General features: G+C 43.3%; 1 protein-coding gene across 1 annotated transcript in view; it reads left to right on the forward strand.

Moving 5' to 3' along the window:
• The window catches only part of LOC311108756 (clathrin coat assembly protein AP180-like), a gene marked incomplete at both ends in the record, with an annotated part of 43,801 nt that extends 20,388 nt beyond the window's left edge, over positions 1 to 23,413 (forward strand). Inside the window, 22 exons of the mRNA XM_084151498.1 lie at positions 2,762 to 2,864; positions 3,621 to 3,714; positions 4,419 to 4,530; positions 4,763 to 4,869; positions 5,035 to 5,076; positions 5,647 to 5,708; positions 7,622 to 7,634; positions 7,739 to 7,833; positions 8,023 to 8,099; positions 8,237 to 8,251; positions 8,672 to 8,842; positions 10,065 to 10,163; positions 10,916 to 11,092; positions 11,403 to 11,477; positions 13,598 to 13,678; positions 14,239 to 14,304; positions 19,873 to 19,992; positions 21,877 to 21,901; positions 22,059 to 22,131; positions 22,958 to 23,011; positions 23,144 to 23,224; positions 23,324 to 23,413. Of these exons, the coding sequence (XP_084007624.1) occupies positions 2,762 to 2,864; positions 3,621 to 3,714; positions 4,419 to 4,530; positions 4,763 to 4,869; positions 5,035 to 5,076; positions 5,647 to 5,708; positions 7,622 to 7,634; positions 7,739 to 7,833; positions 8,023 to 8,099; positions 8,237 to 8,251; positions 8,672 to 8,842; positions 10,065 to 10,163; positions 10,916 to 11,092; positions 11,403 to 11,477; positions 13,598 to 13,678; positions 14,239 to 14,304; positions 19,873 to 19,992; positions 21,877 to 21,901; positions 22,059 to 22,131; positions 22,958 to 23,011; positions 23,144 to 23,224; positions 23,324 to 23,413 (1,832 nt within the window). The remainder of the gene's footprint in view (positions 1 to 2,761; positions 2,865 to 3,620; positions 3,715 to 4,418; positions 4,531 to 4,762; positions 4,870 to 5,034; positions 5,077 to 5,646; positions 5,709 to 7,621; positions 7,635 to 7,738; positions 7,834 to 8,022; positions 8,100 to 8,236; positions 8,252 to 8,671; positions 8,843 to 10,064; positions 10,164 to 10,915; positions 11,093 to 11,402; positions 11,478 to 13,597; positions 13,679 to 14,238; positions 14,305 to 19,872; positions 19,993 to 21,876; positions 21,902 to 22,058; positions 22,132 to 22,957; positions 23,012 to 23,143; positions 23,225 to 23,323) is intronic.
• Between the last annotated feature and the right edge of the window lie 257 nt (positions 23,414 to 23,670).

Below are 23,670 nucleotides of genomic sequence, written 5' to 3' on the forward strand. Positions count from 1 at the left end.
GGAGAGGAGGAGACAGGAGGAGAGGAGGAGAGGAAGAAACAGGAGGAGAGGCGAGGAGAGGCGGAGACAGGAGGAGAGGAGGAGAGGCAGAGACAGGAGGAGAGGAGGAGAGGCAGAGACAGGAGGAGAGTAAGAGAGGCAGAGACAGGAGAGGAGGAGAGGCAGAGACAGGAGGAGACAGGAGGAGAGGAGGAGAGGCAGAGACAGGAGGAGACAGGAGGAGAGGCAGAGACAGGAGGAGAGGAGGAGAGGAGGAGAAAGGAGGAGAGGAGGAGACAGGAGGAGAGGAGGAGACAGGAGCAGAGGCAGGAGGATAGGAGGAGAGGCAGAGACAGGAGGACAGGAGGAGCGACAAGAGGACAGGAGGAGAGGCAGAGACAGGAGGACAGGAGGAGAAGCAGAGACAGGAGGACAGGAGGAGAGGCAGAGTCAGGAGGACAGGAGGAGAGGCAGAGACAGGAGGAGAGGCGAAGACAGGAGGAGAGGCGGAGACAGGAGGAGAGGCGGAGACAGGAGGAGAGGCGGAGACAGGAGGAGAGGAGGAGACAGGAGGAGAGGCGGAGACAGGAGGAGAGGCGGAGACAGGAGGAGAGGCGGAGACAGGAGGAGAGGCGGAGACAGGAGGAGACAGGAGGAGAGGAGGAGAGACAGAGACAGGAGGAGAGGAGGAGAGGCGGAGACAGGAGGAGAGGCGGAGACAGGAGGAGAGAAGGAGAGGAAGAGACAGGGGACATCTGTAAAGAGAGGAAATCACTGGCCTGATAAGCATGCAATGTGCACACACTAAACATAGTACTGTACATGTACAGATGTAGGATCTTAATTTGATTACCCTGTTGCAGGAGAAATTTCAAACTTGTAGTGTATTTGAGGTTTAAAAAGGCTTCTGAAGTTTTTAATTTCCACTTTGAAATTTCAGACTTGATTTTCCCTGCCGAAAAATTTATCAACCCCTACAACAAATTCCATTAATTATAATCCACATAATAATTCACATTTCCTGTTGCTGCAGGATTATTTTCCTGCTGTAGCAAACTGGCTCAAACTAAGATCCTACATCTGTACACACATCCATGCACACTTGCACGCGCACACACACACACACACACACACACACACACACACACACACACACATACATACATAAATGTACATACATACATACATACATATAGTACTAGTCAAAAGTTTAGACACACCTACTCATTCAAGGGTTTTTCTTTATTTTTACTATTTTCTACATTGTAGAATAATAGTGAAGACATCAAAACCATGAAATAACACATATGGAATAATGTAGTAACCAAGAAAGTGTTAAACAAATAAAAATATATTTAAAATGTTAGATTCTTCAAAGTAGCCACCCTTTGCCTAGATGACAGCTTTGCACACTCTTGGTATTCTCTCAACCAGCTTCACCTGGAATGCTTTTCCTACAGTCTTGAAGGAGTTCCCACATATGCTGAGTACTTGTTGGCTGCTTTTCCTTCACTCTGCGGTCCAGCTCATCACAAACCATCTCAATTGGGTTGAGTTTGGGTGATTGTGGAGGCCAGATCATCTGATGCAGCACTCCATCACTCTCCTTCTTGGTCAAATAGCCCTTACACAGCCTGGAGGTGTGTTGGGTCATTGTTCTGTTGAAAAACAAATGATAGTCCCACTAAGCCCAAACCAGATGTAATGTCGTATAGCTTCAGAATGCTTTGGTAGCCATGCTGGTTAAGTGTGCCTTGAATTCTAAATAAATCACAGACAGTGTCACCAGCAAAGCACCCCTACACCATCACACCTCCTCCTCCATGCTTCACGGTGTGAACCACACATGCGGAGATCATCCGTTCACTTACTCTGCGTCTCACAAAGACACGGCGGTTGGAACCAAAAATCTGTAATTTGGACTCCTCAGACCAAAGGACATATTTCCACCGGTCTAATGTCTTCCTTTTCTGTGGTGGTCCTCATGAGAACCAGTTTCATCATAGCGCTTGATGGTTTTTGCGACTGCACTTGAAGAAACTTTTCTGTATTGACTGACTTTCATGTCTTAAAGTAATGATGGACCTTCATTTCTCTTTGCGTATTTGAGCTGGACTTGGTCTTTTACCAAATAGGGCTATATTCTGTATACCAACTGATTGGCTCAAACGCATTAAGAAGGAAATAAATTCCTCAAATTAAGAAGGCACACCTGTTAATTGAAATGCGTTTCAGGTGACTACCTCATGAAGCTGGTTGAGAGAATGCCAAGAGTGTGCAATGCTGTCGTCAAGGCAAAGGGTGGCTATTTGAAGAATCTCAAATATAAAATATATTTGGATTTGTTTAACACTTTTTTGGTTACTACATGATTCCGTATGTGTTATTTCATAGTTGTGATCTCTTCACTATTATTATACAATGTAGAAAATAGTAAAAATAAAGAAAAACCCTGGAATGAGTAGGTGTGTCCAAACTTTTGACTGGTACTGTACCTACACACACACACACACACACACACACACACACACACACTAAACTGCTTCCTGCCTCCATGATTGCTATATCCTGCGCTTTTCACCAGTGTCTTGCCCTGGTCTCATTATAGATCCCCTGTCTCATCGTACTGTCTCTCATCCTAATGTAAACAAAAAAAATAGCTACTGCAACCCTCCCGTTCAATCCCCTTCAAATCTCCCCTACAATCAGATACACGACTTGCAAAATGGAAGAGAGAACGTTTTTGGTGTGACATGAATGTGGTGCTCTCTTCTTTCTCTAGGCTATGATATGTCTACTTTCATCAGACGTTACGGCCGCTACCTCAATGAGAGGGCTTTTGCCTACCGCCAGATGGCTTTTGACTTCACCAAAGTCAAGAAGGGGTCAGTCACTTCCCTGTCTCTCCAAATCCTTTTACATCCCCATCCTTGAGATCCTCATCACTGAGGCTCACCAGCCATTCACCTCATCACTGAGGCTCACCAGCCATTCACCTCATCAGTGAGGCTCACCAGCCATTCACCTCATCACTGAGGCTCACCAGCCATTCACCTCATCACTGAGGCTCACCAGCCATTCACCTCATCACTGAGGCTCACCAGCCATTCACCTCATCACTGAGGCTCACCAGCCATTCACCTCATCACTGAGGCTCACCAGCCATTCACCTCATCACTGAGGATCACCAGCCATTCACCTCATCACTGAGGCCCACCAGCCATTCACCTCATCACTGAGGATCACCAGCCATTCACCTCATCACTGAGGCCCACCTGTCATTCACCTCCTCACTGAGGCCCACCTGTCATTCACCTCATCATTGAAGCCCACCTGTCATTCACCTCATCACTGAAGCCCACCTGTCATTCACCTCCTCACTGAGGCCCACCTGTCATTCACCTCATCATTGAAGCCCACCTGTCATTCACCTCATCACTGAAGCCCACCTCATACTATCGTTCACCTCATCACTGAGGCCCACCTGCCATTCACCTCATCATTGAAGCCCACCTGTCATTCACCTCACCACTGAAGCCCAGCTCATACTATCATTCACCTCATCACTGAGGACCTCATATTGTTATTTACCTCATCCATGAGCCCCTTGTTATGCTCTCCCCTGTGTGTTTCCTCCACAGTGCTGAAGGGGTGATGAGGACAATGGCTCCAGACAAGCTGTTAAAAGGCATGCCCGTCCTGCAGACTCAGATCGACACACTGCTGGAGTTTGATGTGAGTTTGACATGTTGTTCATCATTGATCTGTTTATTACTGTCTGTCTGTCTGTCTGTCGTCATTTGTGAATTAGCTGACCACTGTACTATGTCAGGCCACAAAGAATAATGTTTACCTATTGTTTATTTTCCTGTGTTACATTTTCTCTTTCTCTCTCTATCTCTCTCTCTCAATAGCAATGATACTATTTGTTCTATTGACCCTGATATTTCTGTGCGGGTGCACAATTTTTTAGTACAGCAGAATATTGCTGGAGTTTAATTAATTAAGTTAACTAATGCTCTTCTGTTGAATTTGTAGTGTCGAGTCAATGTTGCTAATTATGCTGTAACAAAGGAGTCCGCTTATACTGAGCTTTGATCATAAGTTTTATTCATATCACAAGATGTCAGCATACGTTTACAGATGTCTAGAGCATCCGGAGAGCAGAGTCCCAAAATAATATGTCTGCTCTAATGTTCTTTGTTCAAACCCAGTACTTATAATATTCCCCAAAATATGGGTGGCTCCCTCTACTGTCCAATCCCCTGTCTACAACACACACTCCCTGTCTTCTATGGGGCGTCACCCTAAAACGGCTCCCTCTGAAACTAAATAAACATCCTCTCAGGTTCCACTTGAAAACATTAGCAAAGTCATAATTCTTAATACACTACAAACTACATGATAAAACGCTTTTAAAAGTTCTGTCTCTCTCCCAGGTCCATCCCAAGGAGCTGAATAACCCTATCATCAACGCAGCATTCCTGCTGCTCTTCAAGGATCTGGTCAAGCTTTTTGCCTCCTACAACGACGGGATCATTAATTTATTAGGTGAGTTAGACATGTCATTGGGTGCATCCCAAATGGCACCCTATTTCCTATATAGTGCACTACTTTTGACCAGAGCCCTGTGGGCCCTGGTCAAAAGTTGTTTACTATTAAGGGAATAGGGTGCCATTTGAGAAGCAGACTCTGTCACCAATTAAAAGATCAATGACTTTCTTTCACCGTTTAGTGATTTTAGAAGATGCTCTTATTCATAACAACTGTTAAATATCTGTAGAGAAATACTTTAAGATGAAGAAGGGCGATTGCAAGGAGGCCTTGGAGATTTATAAGAGGTTCCTGACCAGGGTCACCAAGATCGGAGAGTTCATGAAGCTCGCTGAGGTAAAGGAAACTTCCTAACAGATTAGGGTATATTCTAACTAACTTAAATCCAAATGAAACTCACACAGTGCTTCCTCACATACAGTGTCTCTCTATTTTGAATATAAGGTTATGATGCACGGATTTGGTTGTGAAGTTGTCTCTTGTGTGTATTTTGTTCCACAGACAGTCGGTGTCGAAAAAAATGACATTCCAGACATCAACTATGTAAGTCACTGATCTTTGTGCTTTCTCTCTAGAAGGATGATGGCATAGTTGTAACACACACACACACACATCTATCCTAATCTCCCCCCTGCGATCCCAGTGTCTGCACCCTCGAGTGGTGACGGACCTCGTAGACTCAGACAATGAGGACTGTCCCTTTCAGCCTATCGAGGACCCGGTAACCATAGAGACACGGGGTGGCTTGGCTGAGTGCCTGTTTGGAGGATGGGGTTTTGGCATGGGATCATTCTACAGACTGACACTTCTGACTGCATTGTGTGTGTGTGTGTGTGTGTGTTAGCATGTGTGTGTGCTTCCGTGTGCACAAACGACTGTAGAGTTTAAGTAAAATGTGAACACCTTAACACTTCATTCTACAGGCCATTGAGTTGATACAAAAGTGGGGTAGTGGGGTGAGTTAAAAATTAAGGGTCTGGAGTGGTGCTGCCATAGAAATAGAATTGGGTGCTGTGTTATTTGAAGTGTTGGCATGTAGATGGATAAGGAAGTCAGTGACGTAAACCTGTTGTTTCTGTGTCTCTGATTGGTTCTCTCGTCTCTGACCCTCAGGCTCCAAGTAGCATCCTGGAGTCGCTGGAGACACACATGAACAGCTTGGAGGGGAAGAAGGGGTAAGAGGACCCTCTCTAACTACACCATTTCAGAAAGAGCTCAAATGTGGGAATGGCTCCATAGGTATCTTTACACAGAGAAAATATGAATTGAGAAATGAGAGTGTGAGATAAACTAGATACTCATAACTTGGGCTCTATTCACCTTATGTAGCCCTGCCCACTTGACCCAGTTCCTGATCGAATGCAGCCTGGTCTCATAGACTAGACGTGACATACTAAACGTAAATCCGGGACACTCAAATTAGTATGATATATTAAGTTTGGTATGGTTACATAAGACAAATGGTTACTTAAGGCAAAAACAAAAGTAAGGTGGTTGGTCAGGGTGGATGGGTGAGCGTATAACGCGAAAGTTCTAGCAGACTATAGGTTGCAAGTTCAAATCTCATCACGGACGACTTTAGAATTTTAGCTAATTAGCAACTTTTCAACTACTTAAAACTTTTAAGCTACTTTGAAACTAGCATGTTAGCTAACCCTTCCCCTAACCTTAACCCTTTAGCTAACCCTTTCCCTAACCTTAACCCTTTAACGTAACTCCTAAACTTAACCCTGACCTTAACCCGAACCCCTAGCCTAGCTAACGCTAGTCACCTAGCTAGCATTCGTAACATATCATACATTTTGCAAGTTCGTAACATATCATACGAAATGGGTGATGGACATCCACAAATTAATACATACATTTTTTACATTTTAGTCATTTAGCAGACGCTCTTATCAAGAGCGCATACATTTTTTATTCATTTTTCATACTGGCCACCATGGGAATCGAACCCACAACCCTGGCGTTGCAAGCGCCATGCTCTACCAACTGAGCTACACAGGACATACCATACAAAACGTAACATATCATACTAAATGGAGTGTCTCGGATTTACTTATAGAAAAATATGAAATACTCTGAGACCAGGTTGGTTTTCCTCATTCCAGCCCATTCACAAACAAGGAAAACCATAGTTAAATATGAATTAAATTTGTTAAAACTATAAAATAACGTACACACACAATTGGAAATATATGTTAATTATATTCTGAGAAAAATTATTGAAAAACAATTACGTTTATTTTCACTTACAAATAGTACTTAATAATAGCCTAAAATAATAATAGCCAGAAATAATAGCCGAAATTAGCAAATTAGAATTCACATAGAAAACATTGCGGGTTAGCTAGTTAGCATATTAGACTATATCTAATGGTCATTATCCATACAGGCTGTATCCCTTTTCAATCAAAGATCAATGATTGAACTGGCAATGTTGTTAGGCACAGAATATCAATGACAAAATACAGAAACGGTGCCAAAATGTTTTATGTAGATAACGTTTTGATATTTTCCTTCTGTTGTGCCACAAAGCTAACCAGCTATCCCGCCATGTTAAGTCTATGAGAATGCTAATTTGGTAATTTCAGCGACCGAGTGCTATTACTAGCCTACGTGAAAACAAACATTTAAATGTTTCAATGATTTCAGTCAACATAGAATTAACATATCTTTCAAATTCTGTGCACATTATTTAATAGTTTTGAGAAATATAATACATATTTAACAATGGTTTTGCTGGTTTGTGAGTGGGCCGGAAGGAGGAGAACAATCACAACCAATTGGATGCGCCTTTGTTGCCAGGCTGAATACTGTCCCAGCACCACAGTGTTCCAAAGACAGTTTTGTGTTATCTTTTCCTTTAATCCTTCTTCTCTCTTTGTTCCTTTCTGTTCATCATTGGGGATCACAGTGAAGGGTGAGCATAAATTATTAATTTGGGGTTTGACAGATGAGTTTATTGTAGTCATGAAAATAAGTTAAAAAGTTAATTTAAATGTAGATGACTTCAGCTCTGAAAGGTGATATGGTGATATCTAGCTCTGATGAAATTGAAACATTAACTATTCCGTCTCTCTTTCAGGTCTCCAACAAAGGTGAGTTGAAGATTACAAATTATTTTCCCTGTGTATATCATTGCCTTTCTGTTTCTGGTTGTATGTCGACACATGGATACTAATAAGTCCTCTCTGTATTCCAGGGGTCCCCCACCAATAACGTGTCCCCGACCTCCACCCCCGCCAAAACTGCAGCCGCCGTGCCCACCCTAGTGCCGCCACCTGAAGAAGCCACTGAGTGAGTGACCACTTCCTCTGCCTACCGCAGTTTACCTTATCACCTCAGGGATTTCCTCAGTTCTGGCATTCTAGCATTCTATCTATTCCATTTATTTTGTAGAATTGTGAATAAGAGTCCATTCTTCCTTCCCCTTCCATTCTCTCTCTCTCACCATCACTCCGTCTCTCTCCATCCCTCTCTCTCTAGTTCTCTGTTGGATCTGGACCCTCTGTCCTCCTCTGGTCCGTCAGCAGGGGCCTCAGCAGCCCCTATGTCCTGGGGAGGTAATGTCCCATTTCAAAACTTGATCGTTTAATGGTTAATTAAAACTTACCGGTAGTTACATTATCTAATGAACATTCATATAATTGCATTTTCCTCCATCACCTTCTCCCATGCTCTTCTGGGGATGCTGCCACAGACCTCCTTGGATCAGGTGAGTGCTATCCCACAGGGACCCTGGCTTTAACCTCTCTAGTTTATTAACATTAACAGAGCGTGTCATCTCCTCTAGATCGCCCAATGTGTTTCCTAGTGCTGCTCTAGTCTCAGTAGTCTATTTCTCTCTCTTTGTTTCTCTCTGCTCTCTATCCCTCCCCCACATCCCCTTGCTTGGTTCATACGGGGGCTTTAATTCTGGGGTTGATTTTGGGGATCTTTCTTTGCTCTCTTTTGTTTCTATGGGATGTTTTTCGGTTGTTTCGTTGAAATTGGGTTGATTTGATACCTTCATTTGGTTCTAATGGGGCCTTTTTGGTTGCTTTGGTTCCTATCGGGTATTTTGGGGGATGATTTCTGGGGGTTGTTTTGGTACCTTGTTTTGGGTTTGGTTGGTACACCACATGGGTACCTGCAGAAATGGGCGAGTCCATGCTTCCTGACCCCACCCTCGCTGTAGACACCGCTCCCTCTCCCGCGGGGGTAACGCCCACCCCTACAGCCGCAGAGCCAGGAGTCACTCTGGCTCCTCCCCCTAGTGCGGCCGCTGGCACTTCCCCCGGTGCGACGAATATGGATCTGCTGGGAGGTCAGTGGGCTTCTGGAGGATTCTCTACCACAGAATCTCTGCTGGACAGCTCAACCCCAACCAACCCTCCACATGCACACACAGGAGATGCAGTGTAGTGTTCGCTACATGCATGTACACACACTAATCTATATGTTTAGTCTCTGCATGTACATACACACAGTGACCCAGATACCCCAAAACAAACACATCCATTTGGGCAGAACACACATACTGGTATGCATTCTGTACATCTCATGCTCATTGACACAGATATACACACAGAGACAAGCATGCACACACTTGTAGACACACTCAGACATGCTACTCATACATTTTCACATGCTTAGTTTTGTTTGATAGTCCGACAGCTTTTCCTCAACTTCAGAGAAAAGCCAATCTATCAAACAGTCACATTCTTTATTTCCGCCTAAAATACATCTTGCTTTGCTTCTGGTTTCATTCTGTGGCCTGCTTGTCCAGTTATGTAGTGCAACAGACCTAGTTACCGCTTTCTAGTTTAGTTGCTAAAGCCCGCCTTCCATAGACCTTGCTGTGCCTCCTGTCTGTATTCTCATTCACCCTTCACCTGTCAATCATTCATGCCACAAAGTAATGCCACAGAGTAAATGTTTTGTAACTAATCTAAACTGAATTTATTACAGTAATCAAAAGATGCCTCAGTTAAATAGTATTTATCTGCAATAAATATTCACTGCTCCATATTCTTCATAAACATACAGTAAATGTAAAAAACTATAAAGTACTGTATGATCAAGAGATAATCTGGAAAATATGCATGTCTGAGGAAAAATGATTTGTGAAAAGAGGGATAGCAGGAAACATATTGGAGAAAGCAGTATTAGTAGTATTCACACTCTTTCATTATACTCTCTGAAATACCCATACTATACCAGATAAATACCTTTGATGAATAAGTATATTAATTAAGTATATTACATATATTATGCCTGACATTACATTACAAATATTTAATATAGGTACAGTATATTAAGTAAATTAAACATCTAATAAAGTAAAAGTAGTATTTCTAAATTCTGCTTAGAGGCACAGACTATCTTTTAGGTGGTTTCTTGACCTTCCTTTTCTGAAGTTCCTTTTCTGACTTACTCTCTCTTTCTTGTCTGGCTTGTGTTTCTTTTCTCTGTTCTTTCTCTCCCTATCTCTCGCTGTACCTTTCTCTCTGTCGTCTGTGTGTGTGTGTGTGTGTGTTGGGTATCAGATGCGTTTTCGACCCCTGTTTCCGCCTCTGATGCCTCTGCCGCTGCCGAGGGCGGGGCTCCGGCCTCCACACCAACCCCTGTCACCGACGCTGCAGCTGGTGGGTTACAGAACGTGTGTCTCTGTGTCTGTCTGTGTAAATGGCTGTGTGCATATTTTTGTGGCTGTTTGTGTGTGTGTTTGGCTGTATTCGAGTGCTCGGTGCATCCATGCTTATGTGTTTTTGTGTATGGAGAGTGTGTTTCAACAGTTGATCCCATTGCTGTGAGTGGGTGTAGCTAGTTTAGCTAGACATGTGATGCTGCTGGTTGTTTCTGGGCATGGCTGTTGCTGTTACCATGGAGATTGTTGCTGAGGTTGCTATTAGGACAGTGGTTGGCCACTCCATGCTAGATACCACCTGGGGTTTCCTTTCCTTCATTAAACTTTATCCCAAAATGCATCTGCAAGGTCCGTGGTTACACTCTGTAAATCTGGTATAGTATGGGTATTTCAGAGAGTATAATGAAAGAGTGTGAATACTACTAATACTGCTTTCTCCAATATGTTTCCTGCTATCCCTCTTTTCACAAATCATTTCCTCAGACATGCATATTTTCCAGATTATCTCTTGATCATACAGTACTTTATAGTTTTTTACATTTACTGTATGTTTATGAAGAATATGGAGCAGTGAATTACTAACTGAGCTTGTATCTTCAGAATTTCAGCCGAATGCACCCACTCCTCTTCCCTATTTCACAGAATATAGCTCTTGCCATACCTCAAGGTTTATTTCACACTGTGTTATGGTGGTTGTGTAACATCTCCATCTCCCTAAGTCATCCCCTCCCCCATTCTCTCCTCTCAAAGACCCCTTTGCCCCCACTGGTTGCAGTTCAAATGCAGTAGGCCCAGGGCTGGACCTGTTTGCCATGATGCCAATGGCGAACAACTGCTTTAACTCAGTGGCGCCCCCTCCTGCCCCCTCATCCACCATCACAGCACCCATCCCCCCCACCACCACCCCATCGATAGACCTCTTCAGTGGTAAATGTTTACACGTGTGTGGTACTTCTTAACCTTTTATTTTCTGCTCGTTCGTCCTTGTCCTCTACTCTGCATCCGTGTCCTATCCTCTCCTGCATTTTACCCATCAACTGCATTGTTCCTTGATGTCCCTTTCTCTTTGTGAGGCTAACTTACACATATCACGCTTCCTTTCAGCTTGGAAGCATTCTATTCAGATGCCTCTCTGCTCCTGCAGTGGCTTTCAATCACAATTGTTCATCTAATTAATCATTGTTTGTAGTGTGCTGTTCTCATCTCAATGTGTGTGTGTTGTGTACTTGTCCTGTAGCTATGTTTGATTCCATGCCAGATCCAAGCTTCACCAAAGCAGACCCTGCCCCCAGTGTTGACATGTTTGGAGCAGGTACCCAAACTTGCGCCATCTGTCTTCTTTCTCAGCATGTGCTTGAGTGCTGTTTTTATATGTACATTTGTGCATTATTGTAATTCAAGGATACTGATTGTGTATTTTGTTGTTTGTTTAGTGGGTATGGGTTTGTTTAGTTGTGTGTGTGTGTGTGTGTGTGTGTGTGTGTGTGTGTGTGAATTATACCTTGACATTTGCACGTACAGTAACAGTCAAAAGGGTTTTTCTTTATTTTTACTATTTTCTACATTGTAGAACAATAGTGAAGACATCAAAACTATGAAATAACACATGAAATCATGTAGTAAACAAAAAAGTGTTAAACAAATCAAAATATATTTTATATTTGAGATTCTTAGTCTCCCGAGTGGCGCAGTGGTCTAAGGCACTGCATCGCAGTGCTAGCTGTGCCACTAGAGATCCTGGTTCGAATCCAGGCTCTGTCGTAGCCGGCCGCGACCGGGAGACCCATGGGGCGGCGCACAATTGGCCCAGCGTCGTCCAGGGTAGGGGAGGGAATGGCCGGCAGGGGATGTAGCTCAGTTGGTAGAGCATGGCGTTTGCAACGCCAGGGTTGTGGGTTCGATAAAATAATGTATGTGCTAACTGTAAGTCGCTCTGGATAAGAGCGTCTGCTAAATGACTAAAATGTAAATGTAAATGTAAATGTAATTCTTCAAAGTCACCCTTTGACTTGATGACAGCTTTGCACACTCTTGGCATTCTCTCAACCAGCTTAATGAGGAATGCTTTTTCAACAGTCTTGAAGGAGTTCCCACATATGCTGAGCACTTGTTGGCTGCTTTTCCTTCACTCAGCGGTCCAACTCATCCCAAACCATCTCAATTGGGTTGAGGTTGGGTGATTGTGGAGGCCACGTCATCTGATGCAGCACTCCATCACTCTCCTTCTTGGTCAAATAGCCCTTACACAGCCTGGAGATGTGTTTTGGGTCATTGTCCTGTTGAAAAACAAATGATAGTCCCACTAAGCCCAAACCAGATGGGATGGCGTATCGCTGCAGAATGCTGTGGTAGCCATGCTGGTTAAGTGTGCATTGAATTCTAAGTAAATCACTGACAGTGTCACCAGCAAAGGACCCCCACACCATCACACCTCCTCCTCCATGCTTCACGGTGGGAACCACACATGCGGAGATCATACGCTCACCTACTCTGTGTCTCACAAAGACACGGCGGTTAGAACCAAAAATCTCAAATTTGGACTCATCAGATCAAAGTACAGATTTTCACCGGTCTAATGTACGTTGCTCGTGTTTCTTGGCCCAAGCAAGTCTCTTCTTCTTATTGGTGTCCTTTAGTAGTGGTTTCTTTGCAGCAATTTGACCATGAAGGCCTGATTCACGCAGTCTCCTCTGAACAGTTGATGTTGAGATGTCTGTTACTTGAACTCTTGGGCTGCAATCTGAGGTGCAGATAACTCTAATGAACGTATCCTCTGCAGCAGAGGTAACTCTGGGTCTTCCTTTCCTGTGGCGGTCCTCATGAGAGCCAGTTTCATCATAGTGCTTGATGGTTTTTGTGACTGCGCTCAAAGAAACTTTCAAAGTTCTTGAAATGTTCCGTATTGACCTTCATGGTTTAAAGTAATTATGGACTGTTGTTTCTCTTTGCTTATTTGAGCTGTTCTTGCCATAATATGGACTTGGTCTTTTACCAAATAGGGCTATCTTCTGTATACTACCCCTACCTTGTCACGACACAACTGATTGGCTCAAACGCATTAAGAAGGAAAGAAATTCCACAAATTAACTTTTAACAAGGCACACATGTTAATTGAAATGCATTTCAAAGTAGCCACCTCATGAATCTGGTTGAGAGAATGCCAAGAGTGTGCAAAGCTGTCATCAAGGCATAAGGTGGCTACTTTGAATAATGTCAAAGTTAAAATATATTTTGATTTGTTTAACACTTTTTGGTTTACTACATGATTCCATATGTGTTATTTCATAGTTTTGATGTCTTCACTATTATTCTACAATATAGTAAAAATAAAGAAAACCCCTTGAATGAGTAGGTGTGTCCAAACTTTTGACTGTTACTGTAATTCGCACACTGTGTTTGTGTTCTAACCCTCCTCTACCCCTCCCCTTACAGCAGATGCATTCTCCTCCCCTGCCCCCCTCCTCTCCTCAGACCTCCCAACGGACAAGGGGGCGATCATGGACATGTTTGGGGGTGGGTAAATGTACACTCTCCCCCCACCCCTCACTATCCCCCTTGCTGCTGGTCGACGGTCTTCACATGAGTGGCCTTTTGTAAAAATGTTTCTCTCTAAGCAGGAAAGCCATAACTTTAATTTATTATTTGATTATTTGATTTATTATTTTCATCATGTCATTCATCTTCATCAGCATTTCTCATTCCGTTTCTCTGTATGGTTTTGGTGACCCATAAAGTTGTTACTGTAGTTAAGTTGTTAGCTGTGGTATTCAGGATGGATTCTACATTTTCTACATCCTCTACAGAATTTAGAGTTTGTTGCTTAGTAGATGTAGACTTGTCACAGCATATTGGGATCAAAGGAGTTTCTATTGGTGTGTTTGAGACTATTGGTGTGTACGTGTGTATACCTGTGTATGTCTACTGTCCTATCTGACAATGATAACGCTGCTCTGTCTGTTTGGCGTTCCTAGTGTGGAGCCGATGGCTGACTTCTTAACTCTTCTCTGCCCTCATGCTGCACTGCAAATGGCGTGGCTCACCTTGGCCTGGTATGGTTTGGTTTGATCCATCAGACTCCACCGGTGGAGAAACCCAGCCTGCTACCCCTGCAGCTGCCTCTGGTGCTGAGCTGATGGCAGGTAATGTACTTACCGAAGCACAACACACCCACCAGGCATGACACAAACAACAGGCATGACACAAACAACAGGCATGACCCATTCACATTGTATGCAAGACGAATAACAGTAAATACACCACATCTACGGTTGTAAAGGTAGGGTGTATTACTGGAAACTTTCTAAGTTTACCAGTAAACAACCAGCATTTTTGGTTCCTTTCAAGGTTTATTTGGAATTCTATCAGATGACATCTAGTGGCCTTTTTGGGTACTTCAGATGAATAATAATAATAATTATTATTATTATTATTATATAATCTTATTCATATCTATATTAGATATATATCAGGTTATTAGATTATTAATAATTGTGAATCATGATCATATTTATAAATATAATAATTGCACATTATAATACAATAATAACAATATAATATTATTATTATAATATATATATATATATATATTATGTATTAATACAATTAATAATATAATTAGAATAGAGTTATTATTACAATTAATTATTAGATTAGTGTTATTAGTAGATTAGATTAGTAGTATCATTAATAAATAATAATCCTTATCTATTATTAGATAGATGATAGATTATCAATATTAGATATAGATATACACTGAGTGCACAAAACATTAAGGACACCTGCGCTTTCCATGACATTGACTGACCAGGTGAAAGCTATGATCACGTATTGATGTCACTTGTTAAATCTCACTTTGAAGGGGAGGAGACAGGTTATAGAAGGATTTTTAAGCCTTGAGACAATTGAGACATGGATTGTGTATGTGTGCCATTCAGAGGGTGAAAGGGCACGACAAAAGATTTAAGTGCCTTTGAACGGGGTATGGTAGTAGGTGGCAGGCTGTAAAACATTATCCTAAATATAAACCATCAAATTTTGCATTTACATTTTAGTCATTTAGCAGACACTCTTATCCAGAGAGACTTACAGTGCATTCGGAAAGTATTCAGACCCCTTGACTTTTTCCACATTTTGTTACGTTACAGCCTTATTCTAAAATTGATTAAATTGATTTCCCCCCTCATCAATCTACACACAATACCACATAATGACAAAGCAAAAACAGGTTTTTAGATAAATAAGGTATTTCTGTTTGAATTTTTTTATAAATTTGCAAAAAAATCTAAAAACCTGTTTTCGCGTTGTCATTTTAATCAAATTTAGAATAAGGCTGTAATGTAACAAAATGTGGAAAAAGGGAAGAGGTCTGAATACTTTCCGAATGCACTGTACAGTTAGTTCATTAATCGTAAGATAGCTAGGTGAGACAACAACACATCACAATCGTATCATGTATATTTTCCCTCAACAAAGTATTTATCAGCAAAGTCAGTGCTAGTGGGAAAAGAGCATGAAATATTCTTTATATATATTCTACACACTTTTATTTACTATGTCAATATGTCTTTGTTGTAAATGTTTTGGTGCCAAACTGGTGGCAGTTGTGAAAAAAGTCAATAGTTGGAAGAGTTAATTGAAAATAATGCCATTGTTGATTAGATGCATTTTTTCATTAATTAGACTATTTCCTGTTGAACCATATGGTCTATCTACTAGAAACTCATGGAAAATATGGACACAGATATAATAAATTAATACTACATGTGAATACATTTTTTAAAAAGTTATTAAAGTACAAATTACCAAAGTTACCATAGATTACTTCTTCATTACCGAAAGTTCCTGTAACTTTGGTAAATTACCGGTAGCTTTGCAACCCTAATCACATATAATACTTTCCATTGTATTATGTAACCATATAACCAAATATATCTCACATTAAAGAGTTACAGTAGATACAGTGGGGAGAACAAGTATTTGATACACTGCCAATTTTGCAGGTTTTCCTACTTACAAAGCATGTAGAGGTCTGTAATTTTTATCATAGGTACACTTCAACTGTGAGAGATGGAATCTAAAACAAAAATCCAGAAAATCACATTGTATGATTTTTAAGTAATTCATTTGCATTTTATTGCATGACATAAGTATTTGATACATCAGAAAAGCAGAACTTAATATTTGGTACAGAAACCTTTGTTTGCAATTACAGAGATCATACGTTTCCTGTAGGTCTTGACCAGGTTTGCACACACTGCAGCAGGGATTTTGACCCACTCCTCCATACAGACCTTCTCCAGATCCTTCAGGTTTCGGGGCTGTCGCTGGGCAATACGGACTTTCAGCTCCCTCCAAAGATGTTCTATTGGGTTCAGGTCTGGAGACTGGCTAGGCCACTCCAGGACCTTGAGATGCTTCTTACGGAGCCACTCCTTAGTTGCCCTGGCTGTGTGTTTCGGGTCGTTGTCATGCTGGAAGACCCAGCCACGACCCATCTTCAATGCTCTTACTGAGGGAAGGAGGTTGTTGGCCAAGATCTCGCGATACATGGCCCCATCCATCCACCCCTCAATACGGTGCAGTCGTCCTGTCCCCTTTGCAGAAAAGCTACCCCAAAGAATGATGTTTCCACCTCCATGCTTCACGGTTGGGATGGTGTTCTTGGGGTTGTACTCATCCTTCTTCTACCTCCAAACACGGCGAGTGGAGTTTAGACCAAAAAGCTCTATTTTTGTCTCATCAGACCACATGACCTTCTCCCATTCCTCCTCTGGATCATTCAGATGGTCATTGGCAAACTTCAGACGGGCCTGGACATGGGCTGGCTTGAGCAGGGGGACTTTGCGTGCGCTGCAGGATTTTAATCCATGACGGTGTAGTGTGTTACTAATGGTTTTCTTTGAGACTGTGGTCCCAGCTTTCTTCAGGTCATTGACCAGGTCCTGCCGTGTAGTTCTGGGCTGATCCCTCACCTTCCTCATGATCATTGATGCCCCACGAGGTGAGATCTTGCATGGAGCCCCAGACCGAGGGTGATTGACCGTCATCTTGAACTTCTTCCATTTTCTAATAATTGCGCCAACAGTTGTTGCCTTCTCACCAAGCTGCTTGCCTATTGTCCTGTAGCCCATCCCAGCCTTGTGCAGGTCTACAATTTCATCCCTGATGTCCTTACACAGCTCTCTGGACTTGGCCATTGTGGAGAGGTTGGAGTCTGTTTGATTGAGTGTGTGGACAGGTGTCTTTTATACAGGTAATGAGTTCAAACAGGTGCAGTTAATACAGGTAATGAAAAAATCATACAATGTGATTTTCTGGATTTTTGTTTTAGATTCCGTCTCTCACAGTTGAAGTGTACCTATGATAAATATTACAGACCTCTACATGCTTTGTAAGTAGGAAAACCTGCAAAATCGGCAGTGTATCAAATACTTGTTCTCCCCACTGTATATTGAATGTCTATTGTGTATGTACAGTGAGGGGAAAAAAGTATTTGATCCCCTGCTGATTTTGTACATTTGCCCACTGACAAAGAAATGATCAGTCTATAATTTTAATGGTAGGTTTATTTGAACAGTGAGAGACAGAATAACAACAACAAAATCCAGAAAAACGCATGTCAAAAATGTTATAAATTGATTTGCATTTTAATGAGGGAAATAAGTATTTGACCCCTCTGCAAACATGACTTAGTACTTGGTGGCAAAACCCTTGTTGGCAATCACAGAGGTCAAACGTTTCTTGTAGTTGGCCACCAGTTTTATCTCAGGAGGGATTTTGTCCCAATCCTCTTTGCATATCTTCTCCAAGTCATTAAGGTTTCAAGGCTGACGTTTGGCAGCTCTAACCTTCAGCACCCTCCACAGATGTTCTATGGGATTAAGGTCTAGAGACTGGCTAGGCCACTCCAGGACCTTAATGTGCTTCTTCTTGAGCCACTCCTTTGTTGCCTTGGCCATGTGTTTTGGGTCATTGTCATGCTGGAATACCTATCCACGACCCATTTTCAATGCCCTGGCTGAGGGAAGGAGGTTCTCACCCAAGATTTGACGGTACATGGCCCCGTCCATCGTCCCTTTGATGCAGTGAAGTTGTCCTGTCCCCTTAGCAGAAAAACACCCTCAAAGCATAATGTTTCCACCTCCTCCTCAGTCCTTCACGGCGTAGTGTGTTACCAATTGTTTTCTTGGTGATTATGGTCCCAGCTTGCCTTGAGATCATTGACAAGATCCTCCCGTTTAGTTCTGGGCTGATTCCTCACCGTTCTCATGATCATTGCAACTCGTGTTGCTGTTCAAATAAGCCTACCATTAAAATGATAGACTATTAATTTCTTTGTCAGTGGGCAAACGTACAAAATCAGCAGGGGATCAAATACTTTTTTCCCTCACTGTACATCCTGAGTGTATGTAACTTGTGAACATACCTTGGTGTTATGGCCATTCCACATGCACATGCTGTTGTGTATGGTCATTCTCATTCTAGAATATCTCCTTAGTTGTCTCTCTCACTCTCAGTTGATGATGTGTGCATTGGTTGACTTTTTCACATTTTACAGTGGCAACGTTCCATGTGCTTACCAGGTTCATGATCATGGCTGTCACTGCCCTGCATGTTATGTAAATGATGACCTGCAAATACTACTGTTTAAGCCTTAACTCTCTCTCTCCTCCATCTCTCTTTCTCTCGCGACATTTGTCATCTCTAACTCACATTATTTTTCCCTCCACTACTCTGTCCTTCTGTCCCTTTCTTCTTACCCTTGCACCATCTCTCTCCCTCCCTCTGTTTTCTCTCTCTCTCCCTCTGCACTTTGTCTCCCTCACGCTTTCTCTCTCTCTCTCTCTCTCTCTCTCTCTCTCTCTCTCTCTCTCTCTCTCTCTCTCTCTCTCACATGCGCGCTCTCTCACACTCTCTGTCCTCTCTCTTTCTCTCTCTTTCTCTCTCGTTCCTCTATCTCCTTCTCTCGCTCCATCTGGCTCTGGGGCTGGCTCATTGCTTGCTTCCTGCTCTCTGATTGGGTGAGTGTTCTGGCTCGTTGATGCGCTGTTTCCCACAGTGCATTGCTGCATTGCAGTAAGAGAGCAACTGCTGCTGTTCTGTTCCCTCTGCTCTGACCGATGCCTAATAAATAGGGTGTGTGAGTCGTTCACATCACAATGCCCACTTAGCTTGGTACTGGCTGAGCTGCAGTGCTTTCTCTCTAGAGTAGTGGCTGCATCCTTACTGTCACCAAGATACAAAGGATGATGCCCTATCTCAAACAAGATAGCTAATAGGATAGTAATACTATTGAGTAGTGTTGAGTAGACAACATATTTATGCTGTTTATTGATATTACATGGAGAGTATTACTTAAACTGTATATTGCGTGTGTGTTGTGCGTGTTGAGGCACAGTATGAGGGCTTGCCTCTTAACATTCCAATGTTATGCTCCTCTCTGATCACTGTTGTCATGGAGACCCTCTCGATGGGTTGTCATGGTAATCCCACTCGTAAGGAGGACCCCTCTATTATGATCAGAGAGGATTATTGTGGCTGTTTGACCTAAACCTGTCTCTCACCACTCTCTCTCTCTCTCTCTCTCTCTCTCTCTCTCTCTCTCTCTCTCTCGCTCTCCCCCCCTCTCTCCCTCCCCCCCTCTCTCCCTCCACTCCATTGCTATCTCTCCCCCCTCCCCCCTCCCCCCTCCTCTGTCTCTCCTGTAGCGTTTGATGGTCTAGGGGATGTGTTAATGCCTGCTATGACGCCCCAGACCGGGGCCACCTCATCTCCAGTTAAACCTATGGGAGGGGACCTAGACGCCACCATGGCTAGCATGGCTAGCAGTAAGTCTCTGAACAGTCTCTGAGTCTCTGAGCAGACACAGGACAGGGATTCTCAATTTGGCCTGAATCATTTCAGCATCATGGTGCTGTCCATCTATGCATAGACATGTTCCTATAACCAATCTCACCTTATTGTAACGTTACTCAACATGTATTTACACTCAGGGGCCCGTTTATTAGGTACACCCATCTAGTACTGGGTCAGACCCCCCCTTTGCCTCCAGAACAGCCTGAAGTCTTTGGGGCACCGTTGACACCAGGCAGGATGGGGCCATGGACTCGTGCTACTTACGCCAAATCCTGACTCTGCCATCAGCATGGCGCAACAGGAACCGGGAATCCTTGGACCAGGCAATGTTTTTCCACTCCTCAATTGTCCAGTGTTGGTGATCGCGTGCCCACTGGAGCCACTTCTTCTTGTTTTTAGCTGATAGGAGTGGAACCCGGTGTGGCCGTCTGCTGCAATAGCCCATCCGTGACAAGGACCAATGAGTTGTGTGTTCCGAGATGCCGTTCTGCACATCACTGTTGTACTGCGCCGTTATTTGCCTGTTTGTGGCCTGCCTGTTAGCTTGCACCGACGATCATAGCACGCTCAAAGTCGCTTAGGTCACTCGTTTTGCCCATTCTAATGTTCAATCGAACAGTAACTGAATGCTTCGATGCCTGTCTGCTTGCTTTATATGGCAAGCCATGGCCACGTGACTCACTATCTGTAGGAGTAAACCATTTCCGTGAACGGCAACTGAGTGTACATGGTAGTTACAAAGCCAGATACAGTGTAATTACAGTGGAGTTATATAATGGACTCCTGAGTGGCACAGTGGTCTAAGGCACTGCATCGCAGTACTAACTGTGCCACTAGAGATCCTGGTTAGAATCCAGGCTCTGTCGCAGCCGGCCGCGACCGGGAGACTCATGGGCGGCGCACAATTGGCCCAGTGTCGTCCAGGGTAGGGGAGGGAATGGCCGGCAGGGATGTAGCTCAGTTGATAGAGCATGGTGTTTGCAACGCCAGGGTTGTGGGTTCGATTCCCATGGGGGGCCAGTATATATAAAGAAATATATATATATGTATTCACTAACTGTAAGTCGCTCTGGATAAGAGCGTCTGCTAAATGACTAAAATGTAAATGTAATAATGTTACATAGTACTTACAACCCAGATCTTCAAAAAGTTCTATAGCTGCACCATCGAGAGCATCCTGACCGGTTACATCACCGCCTGGTATGGCAACTACTCTGCATCCGACCGTAAGGCGCTACAGAGGGTAGTGCGTATGGCCCACAGTACATCACTGGGGCCAAGCTTCCTGCCATCCAGGACCTATATACCTATATACTAGGCGGTGTCAGAGGAAGGCCCAAATAATTGTCAAAGACTCCCAGTCACCCAAGTCATAGACTGTTCTCTCTGCTACCGCACGGCAAGCGGTACCGGAGCGCCAAGTCTAGGTCCAAAAGGCTCCTTAACAGCTTCTACCCCCAAGCCATAAGACTGCTGAACAATTAATCAAATGGCCACCCGGACTATTTACATTGACCCCCCCCCCCACACACACACACGTTGTTTAATATCTATACATAGTGAACTTACCTCGACTAACCTGTACCCCCGCACATTGACTTGGTACCGGTACCCCCTGTATATAGCCTCGTTATTGTTATTTTATTGTGTTACTTTTTATTTTATTTTTTACTTTCGTTTATTTAGTAAATATCTTCTTAACTCTATTTATTGAACTGCATTTGTAAGTAAGCATTTCACGGTAAGGTCTACACCTGTTGTATTCGGCGCATGTGACAAATACAATTTTATTTGATAAGATACTAAATGTACATTATTCTGTCTGACTGGGAAATGTCTTATTTTCTCTCTTTCAGATCTGGGAATGGGGAGCCAAAAACCGTAAGTTTTCCTGTTTTGAGTATGTGTCACTTTGTGTTTTGACATGTCATGGATTACAATCACAAGCGCTCAATGAACTTTTTAAGAGGTTGGGGTCCTCTGTCTTTTCTTGCTCTCTTTCTATTGGCTTATTGACTGATTGACATCTCTTCCGCAGGGGGGAGAATACGATGGGAAGCGGAGGCTGGTCAACTCCTCAGGTAGCTCCTCCAAGTTGGGGAGCTCCCATGGTAAATCTTGTCTGTGTCATATAGCATGGATTGCAGCCGCATGGCAGTAACAGGCATGGCATGGAGCCAATCACACACGTCGCTCCTCTCTGACTCTCCAGGGTGGTCCAATCACATTTGGAATTTGGACATTTGGTGTTTGGTTTAAAAGGGGTGAACATTTTGTGGGAAAACTATGGAGAGCTCTGAGAGGGCTGAGGTTTGTCCCAAACCAAGGAGCTGCTTGGTTCTGACCTTGAGCAAGCCATCGGACACTCATCTACATATTTCCTTATTTCAACCCCCATTTCTTTAGCAACAGCTCCTCTTTCCAGTGTCCAAACGAAACCCAATACAAAACAGTCCCTTTTAGATCGCTTTATCTTCATCATTTAATTGCTGCACTAACCATTAGCCAAAAAAGCTTTTGCTATAGGGTCTGTTGTTACTGTATTAACCCATGGCTTCAACTGTTCATTTAGCCAAAGCCTCACCACTGACATGAATATCAGATAATTAGTTGCTGATTAAACTGGCTTGCCTGATCATGTATTCTTATAATTGACCCTGTGCTCTTGAAATGCTTCTGCATGAACCTGATTTTAGAGGTTAGGTTAGAGCTTTTTTATGTGCTGTGCTTTGCTGTTCTCTCTGTGTTTGTGTGTGTGTGTGCGCGTGTGTGCGTGTGTCTTAAAACAGTTTTTTATGATGTCTTTGTCTATGTTTTGTACGTGTGCGTGTCAGTGATATGTCTCTGTGTTTGTTGTTGCAATGTTGTATTTACTGTGCCTGTGTTGTATGTAGTGTAGTAACGTCCCACCTCCTCTCCCCCACTCCACACCCCTAGAACGTTCCAATGGGGTCCCCTTCTTTTATGGGGTCTTACCAAGGATTCAGCATGGTAAGACCACCCCGCCCTCAACCTAGGACCATTAGGAGCACCTAAGATGGCCAATGACCCCTTTAGGTGGCCCATGTACGCATCTCTAAAATGGCTGCCATAGTGTCTGACTGTCTCCTCTCTCTCTCTCAGGGCGGGGCGGCCGGCACTGGAGCTCCCATGATGCCCATGGTTAGGCCAGGCTTTGGAGCCCCTGCAGCCCCAGGAGCACCGGTAAGACACACACACACACACACACAGAGTACACACAGACACACACACATATACACACACAGACACACCTATTTCATGAAACACTGTTTCCTGTGACAGATGGGATCTCCAGGGATGGCCGGGAGCCCGAGGAAGCCTCCGCCCCCCAAGAATGCCCTGGACGACCTCAACATCAAGGACTTCATGTAAACCCCTCTAACCCAACCCTCCAAGGTAGGGTTCTCTCACAGTGGCACCAAACGACATACACACAATGCAAAGAAAAGAGACAGTTACTGTGCATTCAGAAAGTATTCAGACCCCTTGACTTTTTCCACATTTTGTTACGTTACGGCCTTATTCTATAATTGATTCAATTCATTTTTTCCGTCATCAATCTACACACAATACCCCATAATGACAAAGCGAAAACAGGTTTAAAAAACAGAAATACCTTATTTACATAA

Source organism: Coregonus lavaretus, assembly GCF_964263955.1.
Source record: "Coregonus lavaretus genome assembly, chromosome: 33".
Taxonomy (NCBI): Eukaryota; Metazoa; Chordata; class Actinopteri; order Salmoniformes; family Salmonidae; genus Coregonus; species Coregonus lavaretus.